Source organism: Arachis hypogaea, chromosome 18 (assembly GCF_003086295.3).
Source record: "Arachis hypogaea cultivar Tifrunner chromosome 18, arahy.Tifrunner.gnm2.J5K5, whole genome shotgun sequence".
NCBI lineage: Eukaryota > Viridiplantae > Streptophyta > Magnoliopsida > Fabales > Fabaceae > Arachis > Arachis hypogaea.
Window position 1 is genome coordinate 116519729 of NC_092053.1, and position 16173 is coordinate 116535901.

A 16173-nucleotide genomic window follows, 5' to 3' on the forward strand; every position below is an offset into this window, starting at 1 on the left:
ATTATATCCCAAAATGGTAATTGTATAATTTACTAAAATACTAAAAACTGAATCTTTTCTTCTTCTCCCAAATCATGCTTCGAGTGGCTTTCTCTTTTTTTTTTTCTTGGACCCTTTTATCAGAATGTTTGTTGGCCCAGCATCACTTGCCATTTCATTGGACTCATTCAACCTTCTTGAATCATACTCTTTTGCTTCATTGGTTACTTGTAGATCATCAGACATCTTAGAGTTAAAAGACTCTGAAACACCTAATGTCTCCAACTCTTTCACTACGCGATCACATATGTCCTATAGAAAGGAAAAATGGCACCATGAAACCAATGAGAAAAACAGCAGCAGATAGTGATCTTTTTATTTAACAGTAACTTTTTATTACTTATATTAAACACCATACCTTCATAAAGCTGCTGTGGGGTTGCGGGGTTGAGGTGGCTATGGTGGTTGGCGTGGCTGCGGGGCTGGGTCAATGGGTGGGTAGGGCTTGAGTTGATTTTTCTTTCAATTTCAGAGAGGAATGGGAATTGCGTTGTATTGGGTCTCAAAACAATGGTAAAAAATATAAATTTACTTTTTAATATTTACATAAATTATATAATCATCCATCTTATAAAACTATTTAATTACAAAATAGTCTTACTTTAGTTAAGATATTTACTCTTAGTGGGTTAAATTAACTAAAACTAAAACTAAACATCTAATTAAAATATGCCACGTCATAAAAGGTAATTTACATGTTGTTTTAGAGGGAGTTGGGTAGAACTCACCTAAAAATATATATTGATTGATATTTTAAAAGATAAAAATAAATAAATTATTTTGTATTAAAATTTAATTTATTTAATATTATAAAAGTTATTAATATATTATTATTATTATTTAAATTACATTAAAATATTTAAATATAATATAAAAAGAAGAATAAAAAGTAAATATAATGTAAAAAAAGAATAAAAAATTATATTTTTATATACCCACATGTATATCAACATATCAGTGAATTATATATTAAAAAGTACGAATACTTTTTTAAATTATTGTATCCACATGTCTGAAATATTTTAAATATAATACTCATCTTTCTTAAGACTTAGGCCATTTGTGTCTTAGCAAAAACATTGAATTTTATCAGATAAAGATTTTTTTAGAAATAATAAATTATTTTGATTTATTTCAAAAAAAAAAAAAATCAAACATAGATTATACCAGCTCAAGCATAGCAGTAGCAGAAGTTAGAAAGAGAGCTGGTTGAGAAAAAAAATTCTCTCATTATTGAAGAAAAGAAAAAAAATTTGGGAAATTAAAAATAATTTCGTAAGACAATGCTGTAAAGAAAATAATCCATATTCCCGTCCCGTCTATCTGTACACCAATATATATTATATATAATAATCCATATTCCCGTCCCGTCTATCTGTACACCAATATATATTATATATATATATATATATATATATTATAAATAAAGGAAAAACTCATCTACAGTTATTTTTATCTTGATAGTTGATTTCAAATCTCAACTTCCGGAAAGAACTTCACCTATAAATAAATGTTGGTGCAAAGCCGACGAATATTTTCACCAAACTAATAATAGCGTTGCAAGATTCGAGTCAGCAACTTTTGCTGTGGCAAAAAACGTGCTTTCACCGGAAAACACTACAACTGAGATGGCTAAAGAGGAGGAGTTCCTGAGAGAAAACGGAGGAAATGAGAACGGCGCCGTCAAAGGGCGCCAAGTCTCCCGCAGCGACTTCCCTCCTGACTTTGTTTTCGGTGTCGCTACTTCCGCCTATCAGGTTCAATGCACCACGCTAACTAACCTGATCACGTTTTTGTTTCCATAATGTACATGTTTTTCTTGCCTTCGTTTCTTGCTCTTGTTTCTTTTACTGTCTCCTCACTTTGATTTTCCTTCAAATCTATATTGATATGGGAACTTTTCTGATTTTTTTTTTTTTTTTTACTGAGAATGATCGGAGTCTTGTACTAGTTGTCAAGTTATTATTGTTGTTTGTTTGTTTGTTTTCTTTGTTTTTTTTTTCAAGAAAAAATATTCGATCTACAAGGATGTGAAATTAGTACCAATGTTCGAATGACGAGAAGAGATTGAATCCGGCACTTAAATGCTCCGTATGCTCATAATTGTGAGAAGAACGTCTCCTTGAATGCTCCAAAGCCTCCATTTCTTACTTTAGACCCTCACTTTCTCCATTACCCGTTCCCTCGCTTTAGAGTTTTGTGTGTCTGATACTTTTTATTATTATTTTGCAAATATACCCCTTGTTTGAGAAGAAAATTGTGACGTTATATATACTTATTAACGCATTCATGAAGGGAGTATGAAGTTTTATTTCCAATCTGAATCACTCTTTATTTCAGTTTTGCCCCCTTTGAGGCCTTATTAACTGACGTAAGACGAGGCCTAGGTCTTTCTAGAACAAAAGAAAGTGTGGTTCTCTGTCTAAAGATCGGCAAATATGTCCATCGAGCTTATGATTTAGGGTCATATATTGTTTTGGAACTGTAGAGATCCACTTACAAATTTTATAGAATTTGTTTCCCTCAAAAGATTTATATGAATCAATTTAGTTAATGATTTGTGATATTAATTTAATCTCTAGAACGTAGTTACTTAACTCTATATATTGATAAAAATAATGCGTGTTGATTTCAATTTTGCTTGAACTAACTATGCTCATTGTCTGATATTGTATCTCTTCTGACATTTGAAATGTTCATGTTCTTCTCTAAACTGTGGAGCTTTATGAGTTCATCCTTCTTTTTGTACTAAAGACCTACAAGGCTGAACTGGTAAACCATTAAAAAGAGAAAACACTGTTAAATTTTAATCAAGAAATCTTGGACCAGGAATTCGTTCAAATATCCCTTTTATTATTTAATTATATGATATGAACAGCCTGGACCAGAGTGTTTTGGCAAATTGTTGTCATACGTATAATCATATAAATAGTGTTGTATTTAAAGAAAGATGACATAATCTATTTATCTCTCAGTTATACATTTATTACTTGTTTTTAGATTGAAGGCGCTTGCAATGAGGGTGGTAGAGGGCCTAGTATATGGGATGCCTTTTCACACACTGAAGGTAGGGAAAGTGGCAAAATCTTTAACTATAAGTTTTCTTAAATGGTGCTACTTGATGCTTTATTAGGGGTTTGTCTTTGTTGTTTTGCCAGGAAAAATTCTTGACAAGAGCAATGGTGATGTAGCAGTTGATCATTACCATCGGTATATGGTCAGTGATATAATTTGTATAGATTTGGATCTTCTAAAATTTGGATTTCACTTGAGAAGGTAAAGTGTGATCTCTCACCATTTATTTCATAGGTGAGACTAAGAGAAAACATGAGAGAGAAAACATTTAAGGGTGAAAGATCATACTTTATCCTCTCAAGTGAAAGTCCAAAATTTAGAGGATCCAAATTCAATTTGTATTCATTTTTGAAAAAAAAAAAATCCTGAACTTTACTTACTGAAGAGTAAATTAATTTTTGTAAAATAAATAAATTAAAAAGGGACTACATGGGAACTTGTGACATTTTTAGGGACCAAAATCATAGTTAGCTGATTTCTCTTCATTTGTATGCTTCTGCTTTTCTTTCCACAACAATAATGTTTATTGAAGCAGTTTCCTCTTGAATTTAAGTACTTCCTTGTGGGATGTCATATTGAGTCATAATGGAACATGGGTTATAAAAAAATCTGTAATTTTGTTTGTGATTTGTTGTTAGTTGTCCTTCTCCTAATTTTCTTACAGATTTTCTAACATTTTGAATGTGATTATGATAATAGGAAGATATTGATCTTATAGCGAAGTTGGGATTTGGTGCTTATAGATTTTCAATTTCCTGGTCTCGTATTTTCCCTGGTATGTCTTTTTACTTAAGTTTTCCTTGCAAATAATCTTTAAATAAATAACTTTCCATTTCATTTACTACAAATGATAGGTGACATGGGGAGGATTACCAAAATGTTTTAAAGGCTGCCTAAATCATATGGCCAGTTGATTTAGGAACACACACCCTAATGCTTAGGATTTAACATCTAAAGCATGAAGTTTGAAAATAGCACGTTTATAGGTTGTCCAATATAGTGCATGCCATAAACTGAGAGTGAAACCATTTTGAATTTGAAGGAAAATAAATGAGAGTGGTAGAATATTTTCTGACATTAATCTTCATTCACTTTTCTCTCCTCTTTTTAGTGATACTGAACAATTCCTAATAGTCTGTGACCTCCATGCTTAAAGAGCTCAAAGCCTTCTTGAGTTATTCCACAAGGTGCTCATTCTTTACCTTTTTATATTTTTCCTAATAAAATCACACGTCTCTCTTCTAATGAACCCACAGCCTCTCTTTTCTCCCATTGCTACATCAGCTTTTAGTTGTGCTTGCACATAATTCCCGTTCTATTATTACATCCATGGGCCTATCAGAATACTAGTGATATTAAGCTCATGAGGCATGCTATGAAATTTTCGGAGAAGGTGATAGAACAGAGCTTGAGCAAGAGAATTGGGTTTTGGTAAATCAATTTGGTTATGTGGATAGATCTACTATAGAGCTCTATACTTGTTAAGAAGACTACTTGAGAGGTACTAGAGCAAAAAGAGGGATTTAAATATGGTCTTCAAAGTTCATTGACTTGGAAAAGCCATATGATAGGCTACTAGGTAAGGTCTTATGGAAGTTCTCGGAGAAGAAAAGTGTAAGGGACCAAAGGTAGTCTATAATTGTACAAATTAAGGACTGTAAGGAGTCAAATGGTTTAACAGAGGAATTTTATATTGCTGCAGAATTACATTAAGGATCATTTCTCACAATAGTCTTAGAGATGCTTATGGAGTATATCTAAGAACCCCGTATCATACCTTCTTTTTCTTACCCAATAATGTAGTTCCTATGGTAATTGAGGAAATATTTAAATGAGAAGTTAGATTTGTGGAAATGAGGTTTAGAGGTATGTGGACTATGCATAAGTCAAAATAAGACGAGGATATTGAGTTTAAGTTCAACAAGCAATGATAGAACCCAATCGTAGAAGTGAAAGTTGGAATAAACATCACCACAAGTCGAGATGTAAGTATCTAACTGGGTTGTAAACCATAAGATTCAAGCGGTTTGATCAAAGTGAAAGAGTAATTTGGGCTTTATAAGTGATAAAAATGTTCCTTAAAAGCTTAAGGATAAATTTTATTCCACCGACATTAGATTAGTTATTGGGTGACAAAGGGTGGTCAAGAAAAGGATGTTTCGGTGAATGAATGGCTATACTCAAATGGACATAATAAGAAATGAGGTTATTAGAGAAAAAGTTGGAGTGGTATTTATTGTAAACTTTTAATGGTAAATTTTGCCTAAGTGGTTTGGACATGTTGGGAGAAGACTAGAAACCACCTAGTCAGGAGGGTAGATCAGATGGGGGGTACTCTAATAATTTGGAGCAAAGATCTAAGAAGACCTAATACTTTTTTTATTTAATGTTAAAATAATATATATTGATATCGAAAAATTAATAGTAAAATATAACTATAATTGTTAACAAAAATTTTAGTAAAATCACAATTTAATAGTTAAAAAATTATTGAAGGGCATCTTAGAAAAAAAATAATTTAATTATCAAATTTTTTAAAAAATATTTTGATAAAAATACAATTTAATCAATAAAAAATAATTTATTAAAAGGTATTTTAGTAAGCAAAATTTAATGACAAAAATATAAATTTCTGTTAAAGGGTATTTTTGTAAAAAATTATATTTTTTCTTGAAAAATGAATAAAGTTAACATTAGTTAAATTTAAAATAGATTAAAGAGGAAGTTTTTTAAAGTTATAAGAGAGGAAAATATATATTTTACAAATAAAGGGGAGGGAGTGTCATTTTAGTATCTCTTAGGGGAGGGGAGTGGAATTTTCTCACCAAGTTTTGACATGATTCATGACAAAGTGTAATGGTTCCATTTGATCCATGTAGGCGAAAGACAAGGTTTTGTTGATGTTGTTTTTGTATTTAAATTCAAGAGTAATAGGACAATTAAATCCCTGATAATTTTGTGATAGACTTATAAGTCGCTAAAGAAAAAGGTACCAAGTAAGTCTTTGAGGAAATTTTGTGATGGACTTATAGTTCCTTGAGGGGAAAAAAGAACTAAGTTATGATAGAATTGCAATGCTGGATGCATTTCGTCCTTCTATCAATCTTCCATCTCATTTTGTCATGGACTTATAAGTAAAACACTGCAATTCTTCATGGACTTGGTTTTTTTTTATTTTTTTTTTAACCCTCATAGAATTATAAGTCTATCTTAAAGTTTTTTCAAGGACATATTTGGTACTTTTTCAGTTTTTCTCTTAGATACCTACAAGTCTATCCTAAAATTCTTTAGGGATTTACATGCCTTATTACTGCAAATATAATCTACTTCTACTTCTACTATATATAATGGTAATATGTAAGAAGTTTGGTATACAACTTTCTTTTCAGAAAATACCCTTCATCATATATAATTCATAAAAGATTATTTTGTTATTCTAAAACTTGAATCCCAAAGTTTATTTTTTAGAGTATAACATACCTATCATCTTAACTAATTTCACATTTGTTATTATTACACACAATAAATAAAAAAGTTGGATTGATAGTCATGTTTCATGCCTACTAAGACACTAGCTATAGGTAAAGCCACTAAGAATGCATATTTTATTTTATTTTTTGTATTTTTTATGTTTATGATTAATGAAGAGTATCAAGGTAATATATCACCCATATTGAGTGTCATAAGTTGCAATCTGAGTGTCATATGGATGACTATGGGAATTGGTTTACATAAGTTGCAATCCATGTTTATATTGCATCACAGCAAGACATCGTATGATTTAATTAAATGATCACATTTACTTTTTGGCTGTAGATGGCTTAGGAACCAAAGTCAATGATGAAGGGATAACTTTTTATAACAACGTTATTAATGCCCTTCTTGAAAAAGGTATGGCGTATATAGAGCTACTTTACCTTAGCGTTTTGAGTCTTACCTCAATAATGTTATATTAAGTTACTCTTTCCAACAGGTATTAAGCCATTTGTAACTTTGTACCATTGGGATCTTCCGCTGCATCTTGATGAGTCAATGGGAGGATGGTTAAATAAAAAAATAATGTAAGTATTACACGATGTTGATTTGTTTTCTCGTTTTTACATTTTGATTCTTTCACAATAGCCTGAGGAAGCACTCATTGGACATGCTTTGAGAGTAATAAAGGTTGAGGTAGTACCGTAAGCTATTGACTTAAAAATGTTGAGCTGAAGAGGTTAATTATGGTAATCAAATCTGTTTGGTGGCTATTTGAGAAGTAAGAAAATAAAAAATGGATGTCAGAAGCCCATAATGAGCATATTGTGAGAGAATTATGTTTATGAAACATATCTGATCTTATTTGTGCCAGAACTGGAAATTTAGTTTGTCCATGATACTAATATATGCAAGAACAACCACATGAAGTCTTAGTTAAATGGATGCTGCAGACCCTTATTTGTTCTGCATGTTTCTAGAATTTCCGTCGAGACAGTATGATATTCTAAATATTTTGTTAAATTATCAAATATTAAACTAGATGGTACAGAAATACTTTGTGGTATACCTGAAGTCCTTTTTTGCAGACAGTGTTCTTGCTGTATAGAAACGTTAAAATTACTATTGCCAAATAGCCATCAAATTTAGGCTCCTGGGCTGATGCAAAAGATAATATTCTGAGGAGACGTTAAACTAGATGTCATTGTCTAAACAGATTCTATTTATTCTCCATTTTAAAATTTTATATATCATGTGTTTATAAATGTAGTGTTTCGGGTTTAATATGTGTGAAAATGTACCTTTGAAATTTAAGAGTAAATTTTATCACAGTGTCATTAAACTAATTATGTTGTATGGGACAAAATGTTGGGCAACAAAAGGTGAATATGAACATAAGTTTAGGTGACTGAAATGAGGACGCTTAGATGGATAAATGGTCATATGCATATAGAAGAAAAAAAGGAATGACGATTGAAAAAATGGTACAATCTCATCTAAGGTGGTTTGGACATATCAGGAGAAGGCTGGTAAAACATCCAAAGAGAAGGGTGGATTAGATAGAAGATAAAAAAGTGGTTAGAGGTAGAGAAAGACCTAAAGAGAGCACAAAGTGATCAAACAAGGTCTCTGTGTGAATGATCCCACTGCACACATGATACATATAGGGAGCAATGGTGTTGTTTGATCAATGTTGTTAGCTCTACCTAGTGGGATAAGACTATGGTGGTGGTATTGTTGTTATCTATTTTTCTAAATGCTTGCTTCAATTATGTCTCGAGATTTTTTGTAGCTTTATTTTGGTGGCCTTGGCTAGTGGTAAAAATGTTGTCTATGTTACATGGTCCCAAGTTCGGATAAAGGAGGAGGGACGTGTTAGGCTCACGACAGCCAAGAAAAACTTTGTCGAATATTCATGAGATGAACCAAATACAATATTGCGCTAAAGTTAGGTTATTGCTAGAAGTAACGCATTGTATGACTCAAGTATAATGTCAAATAAGCAGGGGCTATTGCATTGGTGCTCAGGTGTAGTGCAAAATGAGCCAAGTTTTCCACGTTTTCATGAACAAACAAGAGTAAATAAGCTAGATCACAAAGGTATAGGTAAATGAGATAAGGTTAAAGATGCAACAAGTTGCGGTTTGGGATATGGAATATAGCACACTTACAGGAAAATCTATTGAGTTGGTAGATACCATCATAAGGCATAAAAGTTAAGGGACGAAAAAATCCTGAGGATCAGGTGTTGGTAGATGAAAATTGAGAGAAATTTCCAAAGATGGGTATTAGAAGAAGTAAGGTGGGACGAATATGGAAGTGCAGATGAGATGTAAAGTGAGATGTCAGAAGTAATTAGAAGAGTGACAAAAGGAAGCTTTGGAGAAACTAATGTATTGGAGCAATAGACAAGGAGTTGTAATGGTAGGACATAAAAGTAAAAGTGAAGGTAAAAGTAAAGTGGAAATGCTTTAAAGAGTAATCTCTATGCTATAATGTGAAAAAATGGAAAATACAAATATAAGATGACTAAAACTTAAATTATTCTTGAAGGATTCGAGATTTTGAACTAAAAGAGATCCTAAAGAGAATGAAGAATGGCAAGGTAATAAGTTCGGACAATATTCCGATTAAAGTTTGGAAATGGTTTGGAGGATAAGAGGTTGGTTGGATAACCAAACTTTGAGATTTTAAGGTCTAAGAAGATGCTAAACCAATGAGAAAGAACATCTTGGTCCCTATCTTTTAAGAATTAGGGGACATACAAAATTGTGAAAACTATAAAGGAATCAAGCTCACGGGTCATACCATAAAGTTACGGAACAGGGTAATAGAACAGAGAATGAGACAAAATACACAGGTTTCGGAGAACATAAAGGTAAATCTTATCACATTGCCATCAGACCCGCTGTGTCATATGGAATGGAGTGATGGGCAGCAAGTTTAGTGTGGTCAAGATGAGGATGTTTATATGAATGAGTGGCCATATATGTATGAACAAAATAAGGAACGATGATATTAGAGAGTAAATTGGAGTAGCATTTATTGTTGAAAATATGGTGGAGTCTCGTCTTAGGTGGTTTGGACATGTGGGGAGAAGACTGACAAAGCATTTGGTTAAAAGGGTGGCTTAGATAGAATATAGACAGGTAGTGAGAGGTAGAGGAAGATCTAAAAGGACAATGAATAAGGTGGTCAAGAGAAAACTATGTTTGAAAGATCTCATGATACATGGTAAAACGCAATAACATCGTTAACCCATTCCACCTAGTGGGAAAAGACTTTGATGTTATTGTCGTCATTGTCATCTATTGACACCAGCTTCTTTAGGAAGCACCGGCCGCCAATTTTTCGTGTTGGCTCACCTTTTTAAATCTCTTTATTTGGCATTAGTACCAGTTTTACAAATTAGTCCTTGGTACCCTTATTGAGAAATATTTTAAACATCCTCTTGAGATTTCTTTATCAATATTTTATATTTTTAAATCTTATGTTTCGCTTTCTGGCATATGCCAGAGAATATTTTGCACTCTATGCAGATACTTGCTTTGCAAATTTTGGTGATAGAGTGAAGAACTGGATTACTATTAATGAGCCCCTTCAAACTTCGGTGAATGGGTATGATATGGGAATCTTTGCACCTGGGAGAAGTGAGAATTCACTAGTTGAGCCATATTTGGCAGCACATCATCAAATCTTGGCTCATGCGGCCGCAGTCTCCATATACCGAAGCAAGTACAAGGTGTAAAGCATAGTTACTTTTATGCCAAACTTTAATCTTTAAATTGGGTTGCTTTCATTTTGTTCATATGGTCTAGCATATGCTCCCCCCACCCCTCCCCTAGTAGAAAAAAGAAAAGCAAGTTTTTACTATTATCATTAGATTTGCTATTTCCTTAAACTTGGTTTCTGGTGGAGATGGCATTAATTAATCCGTATTGCAAAATACCATTTTTAAATTTTAATCGTTCTTATTTTTTAATCATCTCTGAATTTTATTTAACAATTTACTAATGGTGGCCAGTTGTCTTTCTAGGATATACAAGGTGGGCAAATTGGCCTGGTTGTAGACTGTGAATGGGCAGAGGCTAATTCTGATAAGATTGAAGACAAATCTGCTGCTGCAAGGCGCCTGGATTTTCAGATTGGCTGGTGACCCCCCTTGCGTCCATTCCATATTATTATTTGGATAGGAGCTTAAAAGATTCTTTCTTTAGACTCACAATCTACACAAAGATATGGTTCTTTAATTCTCTAAGTAAATGACACCAAAGTCAATTTAGTAAATGTTATACTGTTGAATGACTTTTTGTTTGTGTAATTTTTTAAAAAACCAACCATCGGATTAGAAGCTTATATGATAGATAATCTCTACAAAATTTTATGTCAATCCAAAAATCATTATCTATACTTGTTATATAGTTGAAAATTAACATATTTGTTCAACTATACATATACAAAGGATTTTCCAATTTCATATTGATTGATATCTGATTTCAGTGAAACTTCGTATAGATGATCTTCATTATATGTTATTATGATTCATTGATTTGATTGATAAAATATACATGTATAAAAAAGTTATGAGCGGTGTAACTTTGCTTAAATTGACATTAGTGTCATTTGATCTTTAGAAATGACTTTTGTGGGAACTTGAAAGTGAAATAAAATTTATAAATGAACTAACTTAGGCAAATTAGAGTTGGAGGTTTGTATAGGTTCTGCACGTCTAAGTTATGATCTTGATGTGTGCTGCTTAATCATGCTAATATATATTTTCAACCCAGGTACCTGGATCCACTATATTATGGTGAGTATCCTAAAGCTATGCGTGAACGACTTGGAGACCAGCTTCCGAAATTCTCAGAGGAAGACAAGAAGTTGCTTCTGAATTCTATGGACTTTATTGGTTTAAATCACTATACAACAAGGTTTATCACTTATGTGACAGACTCCAATAAAGAAAGTCGTTACTACGGGGCACAGGAGATAGAGAGAATCGGTAATAATTAGAAGTTCAGAACCTTGTATCATTTTTATCTATCATAATTAACGATCTAGCTGATTGAGCTGTTTGTTGTCAACAGTGGAATGGGAAGGTGGCAAGGTCATTGGTGAGAAGGTGTGTATCATCTGTGTGTGTGTGTTGATTTGTGTGTATGGTTGCACATTTCTTTGTGTGTGCTTCATGAATATGCATACACATAACCAGATGGAGTTTTATGTTGTGTGTATACACAGGCAGCATCAGAGTGGCTTTATGTTGTTCCTTGGGGTCTTCGCAAGGTTCTCAATTATGTATCACAAAAATATGCTACACCAATTTATATAACGGAGAATGGTATGCAACTTCTTTTTTTTTTTTTTTGTCCTTCATAAAATTGGCAACAAAACGAATAGAAGAAACAACACTCAGATAAAAATGAGGGGGAAAATTACGCGAAAGGCGTTAAGTTGTGTACGCCATATATCTCTTTGTGAATTATTTGGCTGTATAATGGCACTTAGAATGCCGGAAAAGCATTAACGGCCATAGGGCATTGACAGTTTAGATTATCACGAGTTTAATCATATGGGATTATGGGTTATAGTTTAACAAGTTTAGCTCAAAGGCTATGGAAAATGCTGTACTCAAAATATAACCAAATGTAATTCTAGTTTCACTTTTAGGAATGAATGAAAAATTAATAATCCAAAGGTAATTGGATAGTTGATACTTGATAGTCCGCTAGTTTGAATTAGCTTTATACAACATCACTGAAGGTAGTGGTCTATTGTGTATATAGGCCAGTTTTCACCTTCAGCTGCAATACTTTTCACTGTTTTCCGCGTTTAAGCTGTAATAGATGTATTTGTATGTGTATATATATAATGGTTCTTCATTTCTTAAGCTGGATTTCCATGGCAGGTATGGATGATGAAGATGATGATAAATTGCCACTGCATGAGATGCTAGATGACAAACTAAGAGTTCGCTATTTCAAAGAATACATTGCCGCAGCTGCTGCGGCTATAAAGTAAGTTTGCTCACTTTTCTATGTGCATATAACATCTGTATGAGTACATTGCCGCAGTTGCTGAGGCTATAAAGTTAGTTTACTCACTATATCTTATGTGCATATACCATCTGTATGAGTTAATCCTGTTCTTTTCACCAATTACCAAGCTATCTGGTAGTTTGATGCTACCATTTATCTAGGAATTGATGAATACTTGCATGGCAAAGATCTCTTCTTGCGTGTGTTAATGAAACAGAGAGAAATGTACTAGTAGCCTTGCTAAGTGTTGAGAAACTTGACATCTAGGCATATTTTTTGTTTCCCACTTAATGAATGTGGTCACTCCTCATGCTAACTCCATAGTAGGTTTACAAATATGCATTCTTTCCCAACCGTCACTCTATCTTGCTAGTTGCCCTTCATACTGCACTCTAATAATGTGGATTCCTAACAAATCTCTTTTAAAATATATGATGGTTGATGGCATATGTTCTCATTTTACTTGATCTTGGAATGTCATTTCCTTTGTTTTCCTTTGATTTCTGATTTTGTTCTTCCTACTTGTCTCTAGGGATATGATAGCATGTATGATTTGACATTAGTTTTGCATATTTATGCCTTTAGCCCCTAGTTGGTATCATTATTCCTTATTCGTGTGAAACATTCAACTTCTAGAAATAGTTGTTTCTGGTATCTGTAAATAACGCATCAATTCAATTCCTGAAATTGTAAATGTGCTTCATTTTAGTGACTGAAATATCAAAAAATTTATTCCTTGAAGTATGTTCTGTAGATGAACAATTAGTCAGCCAATATGTTTTGCCATGTGGTATTAATAGACGATGAACCATGCCACATGGCATGTTGTCGAGTCACTTAACATGACACATTAGCAAAACAATGACAGTTGACGATTGATTGGACAAAGATATGACCTATGAAATGTAACTTTAGGACTCGATAGTTGATTTTGATATTTGAGATATTAAAATGAAGCATGTTTGCAACTTTAGGAACCCAATTGTGTCTCATAGTGTTTGCTCTAATTCTAGAGTAAACCTCCAAATCAATCTCTAAAAATGTGATTGAGGGTGATAGACACTTTGATCCCATGATTAGTGACAACTGGCAGGTTAATGTGACTAGGGCAATAAACCTTATCTCACACAAAGTCATGGTGGACACTTTAGTCCTTGCCTAGGTTCCACCCTGTCCACACCCTTGAACCTCAGCACCACCCTACTCATCCCCTTTCTATGGAAGCAAATTATCAAAGACATGCAACACAAAAAGATGTAAGAATGGAGATGAATGAAAAACACATAGAACCATGGTCTTCCAGGCCAATCCTTTTTCTCTCTCTCTCTCTTTTTCTTCTTTGTCAATTACCATTATAACTATAATGATATTGTGAAAAGGGGATAAGTAAACCCTCACAGTGGTCTCAACATGTCCCCTCCCTAATGGTCCTCTGCCTTGTCATGGCCTTGTTGAACTCATCAATCTTCCATTTGACCTCCCTCTTCCTCCTCCTTGTGACTGATCTGACCCTCTTGAGCACCTCCCTCTGCTCTGCCGTCAAGTCCTTTGGGGCATTGTCACCTGTTGGCAAGACAGAGGATCAAGGAGGGCTTGTGGGTCGTCCATTGGAAGAGAGGAGGGTTTTGATGAGTGTTTGTACAGAGTGGAAGAGAATGGTTAAGGGAAGAAGGGAAAGGGTCTTTCGGTGGTTGTGGTAGGCAGCAGAGTAGGAGAGAAAAAGCAGAGGGAATGAGGTTTTGGATTATATGAGGAAAATAGGGGAAAAAGATATAACTAGAAATAAAATTTTGACCAACTATTGATTGCCAACAAATTTTTGCCAAAGAATAAAATTGAAACATTTAGAAATTAAAACTAGAATATTTTCCTTTTTGAAAAAAATAGTGTAAAATTGAAATTAACTGTAAACTTTGACAGCAAAATGCATACTTATCCCCTTATGAAATTAATAAAGGATCTTTCACATTGAGGAAGTTCTCACCAGTATAACAACTAAGGAAGAATCACTTGAAGAATGACTAGTTAAACTGACATTATGTTACTGCCTATCATCATTTGAATGCACAGGGATGGAGTAGATGTTAGAGGATACTTTGCATGGTCATTGCTAGACAACTTTGAATGGGCTCAAGGGTATACCAAACGCTTTGGATTGGTCTATGTCGATTATAAGAATGACCTCACTAGGCATCCAAAGTCTTCTGCATATTGGTTTTCACGGTTTCTGAAAGCTGACAACGACAAAAAGGGAAAGGAAGAGTAGTTGATTTCCATCATGAACGAATGAATAATTATAAGAAAAGAAAGCTTCTATCTTATCCTTATGTGGAAGCTTTACAGTAACATTTCTCTACTAAATTCTGGATTCATCAAATTATTTATGTACCGGAGTTACCTAAAACAGAAAAACTGTTATGTTAAATACTTATCTTGGTTTGAAGTATAGTTGTTTGCATTTTTCTACCCCTTCATGTTTTCGCAGCTTCCTTTACTGTGGGAGAAGTCTTTTTCCGCTTTTGGTTTGTATCTTGATCTAATTGTGGAAGTTAATGGCGGTTTCAAATTTCCAGGGTGTAATTCTTGTCGCGATATTGTTATTTTGTCAACCGGAGAAGTAGTGCATACAAAAAATGTTATCAAAAAAAGAATTCAGACATGATCGAAAATGAAGTCTCATTTCCTGAGTTTAGTATCTATTTATATCATATAAAAGTTAATACTAATTTATTATAGAACTAGACTAAGACTTGCATATTATGTGAAGAGAAATTAATTATACTATATAGTATACATTTAAAGGTGTTATATTATTTGAGAATTAATTAGATAATATATAAATTAATGGTATTAAATTTGAAAGTTTGTTTGTAAAAAAATATTTGCAATTTATACATAATTCCATATAATTATTCAAAAAAAAAATTCAAAGGAAAAATACAATAACAAAATCTTGTGAACTTGGCATTTTTCTTTTTTTATTTGTGCATGCTTTCTAATATCTTTATATAATATAATTTTTTATATATATTTTTTAGCATATAATATAATCAATTCTAGGAAAATAATAAAAAAGAGTTAGAAAAAAATAGTTAAGAATGAAAATACAAAAATTATAGCATAACATTATAAATAAATTTACTAATTATGATATATTAGAATGTATACTTAAAGCTGAATGTACTTACTGCTTAGAGACGTTTTAGACAATTCATTTAAAAGATTATGAAATAGAATAATAATAGCAAGAGAGAGTCATTAAAAATATTTAAGTAGACCAATTAATATATAGTTTAAATATTTAATTGAAAATTATTATTATAGTCTTAATGTAGACATTAATTGCATTTAACTATTATTTTTTAATATCATTGAGCAATGATAGGTATTAAATTTAATTGATTAGGAAGATTCAAATATAGTATTATGTAAAAATTTATTTATTTGTTATATTATAAAATTGTAAAATTATTATCTATGCAAAATTAATAACGTGGCATAATCACAAAACATAAGCTCATTTTATAATAGGTTTTGTATAAACTTT

The 16173-nt window shown here is 32.6% G+C and overlaps 1 protein-coding gene across 1 annotated transcript; it reads left to right on the forward strand.

The window, feature by feature from the left end:
* The first annotated feature begins 1468 nt into the window (after positions 1-1468).
* Positions 1469-15092, forward strand: LOC112770945 (beta-glucosidase 42). Its single transcript, XM_025815457.3, has 13 exons — positions 1469-1796; positions 3040-3106; positions 3198-3256; positions 3814-3889; positions 6931-7005; positions 7088-7175; positions 10105-10330; positions 10625-10740; positions 11376-11590; positions 11676-11710; positions 11830-11929; positions 12497-12605; positions 14697-15092. The coding sequence occupies exons 1-13, from the start codon at positions 1668-1670 to the stop codon at positions 14890-14892; spliced, it is 1491 nt and encodes a 496-aa protein (XP_025671242.1). The 5' UTR covers positions 1469-1667; the 3' UTR covers positions 14893-15092.
* The last annotated feature ends 1081 nt before the right edge of the window (positions 15093-16173 follow it).

What these genes read in the sequence shown, in the direction of transcription:
- LOC112770945 (XM_025815457.3), top strand. Translation starts at nt 1,668, where the DNA reads ATGGCTAAAGAGGAGGAGTTCCTGAGAGAAAACGGAGGAAATGAGAAC. An exon ending in CTGGTCTCGTATTTTCCCTG is followed by an intron (nt 3,890 to 6,930) that starts GTATGTCTTTTT and finishes TTTTGGCTGTAG; the next exon opens with ATGGCTTAGGAACCAAAGTC. An exon ending in CTGGATTTTCAGATTGGCTG is followed by an intron (nt 10,741 to 11,375) that starts GTGACCCCCCTT and finishes TTTTCAACCCAG; the next exon opens with GTACCTGGATCCACTATATT.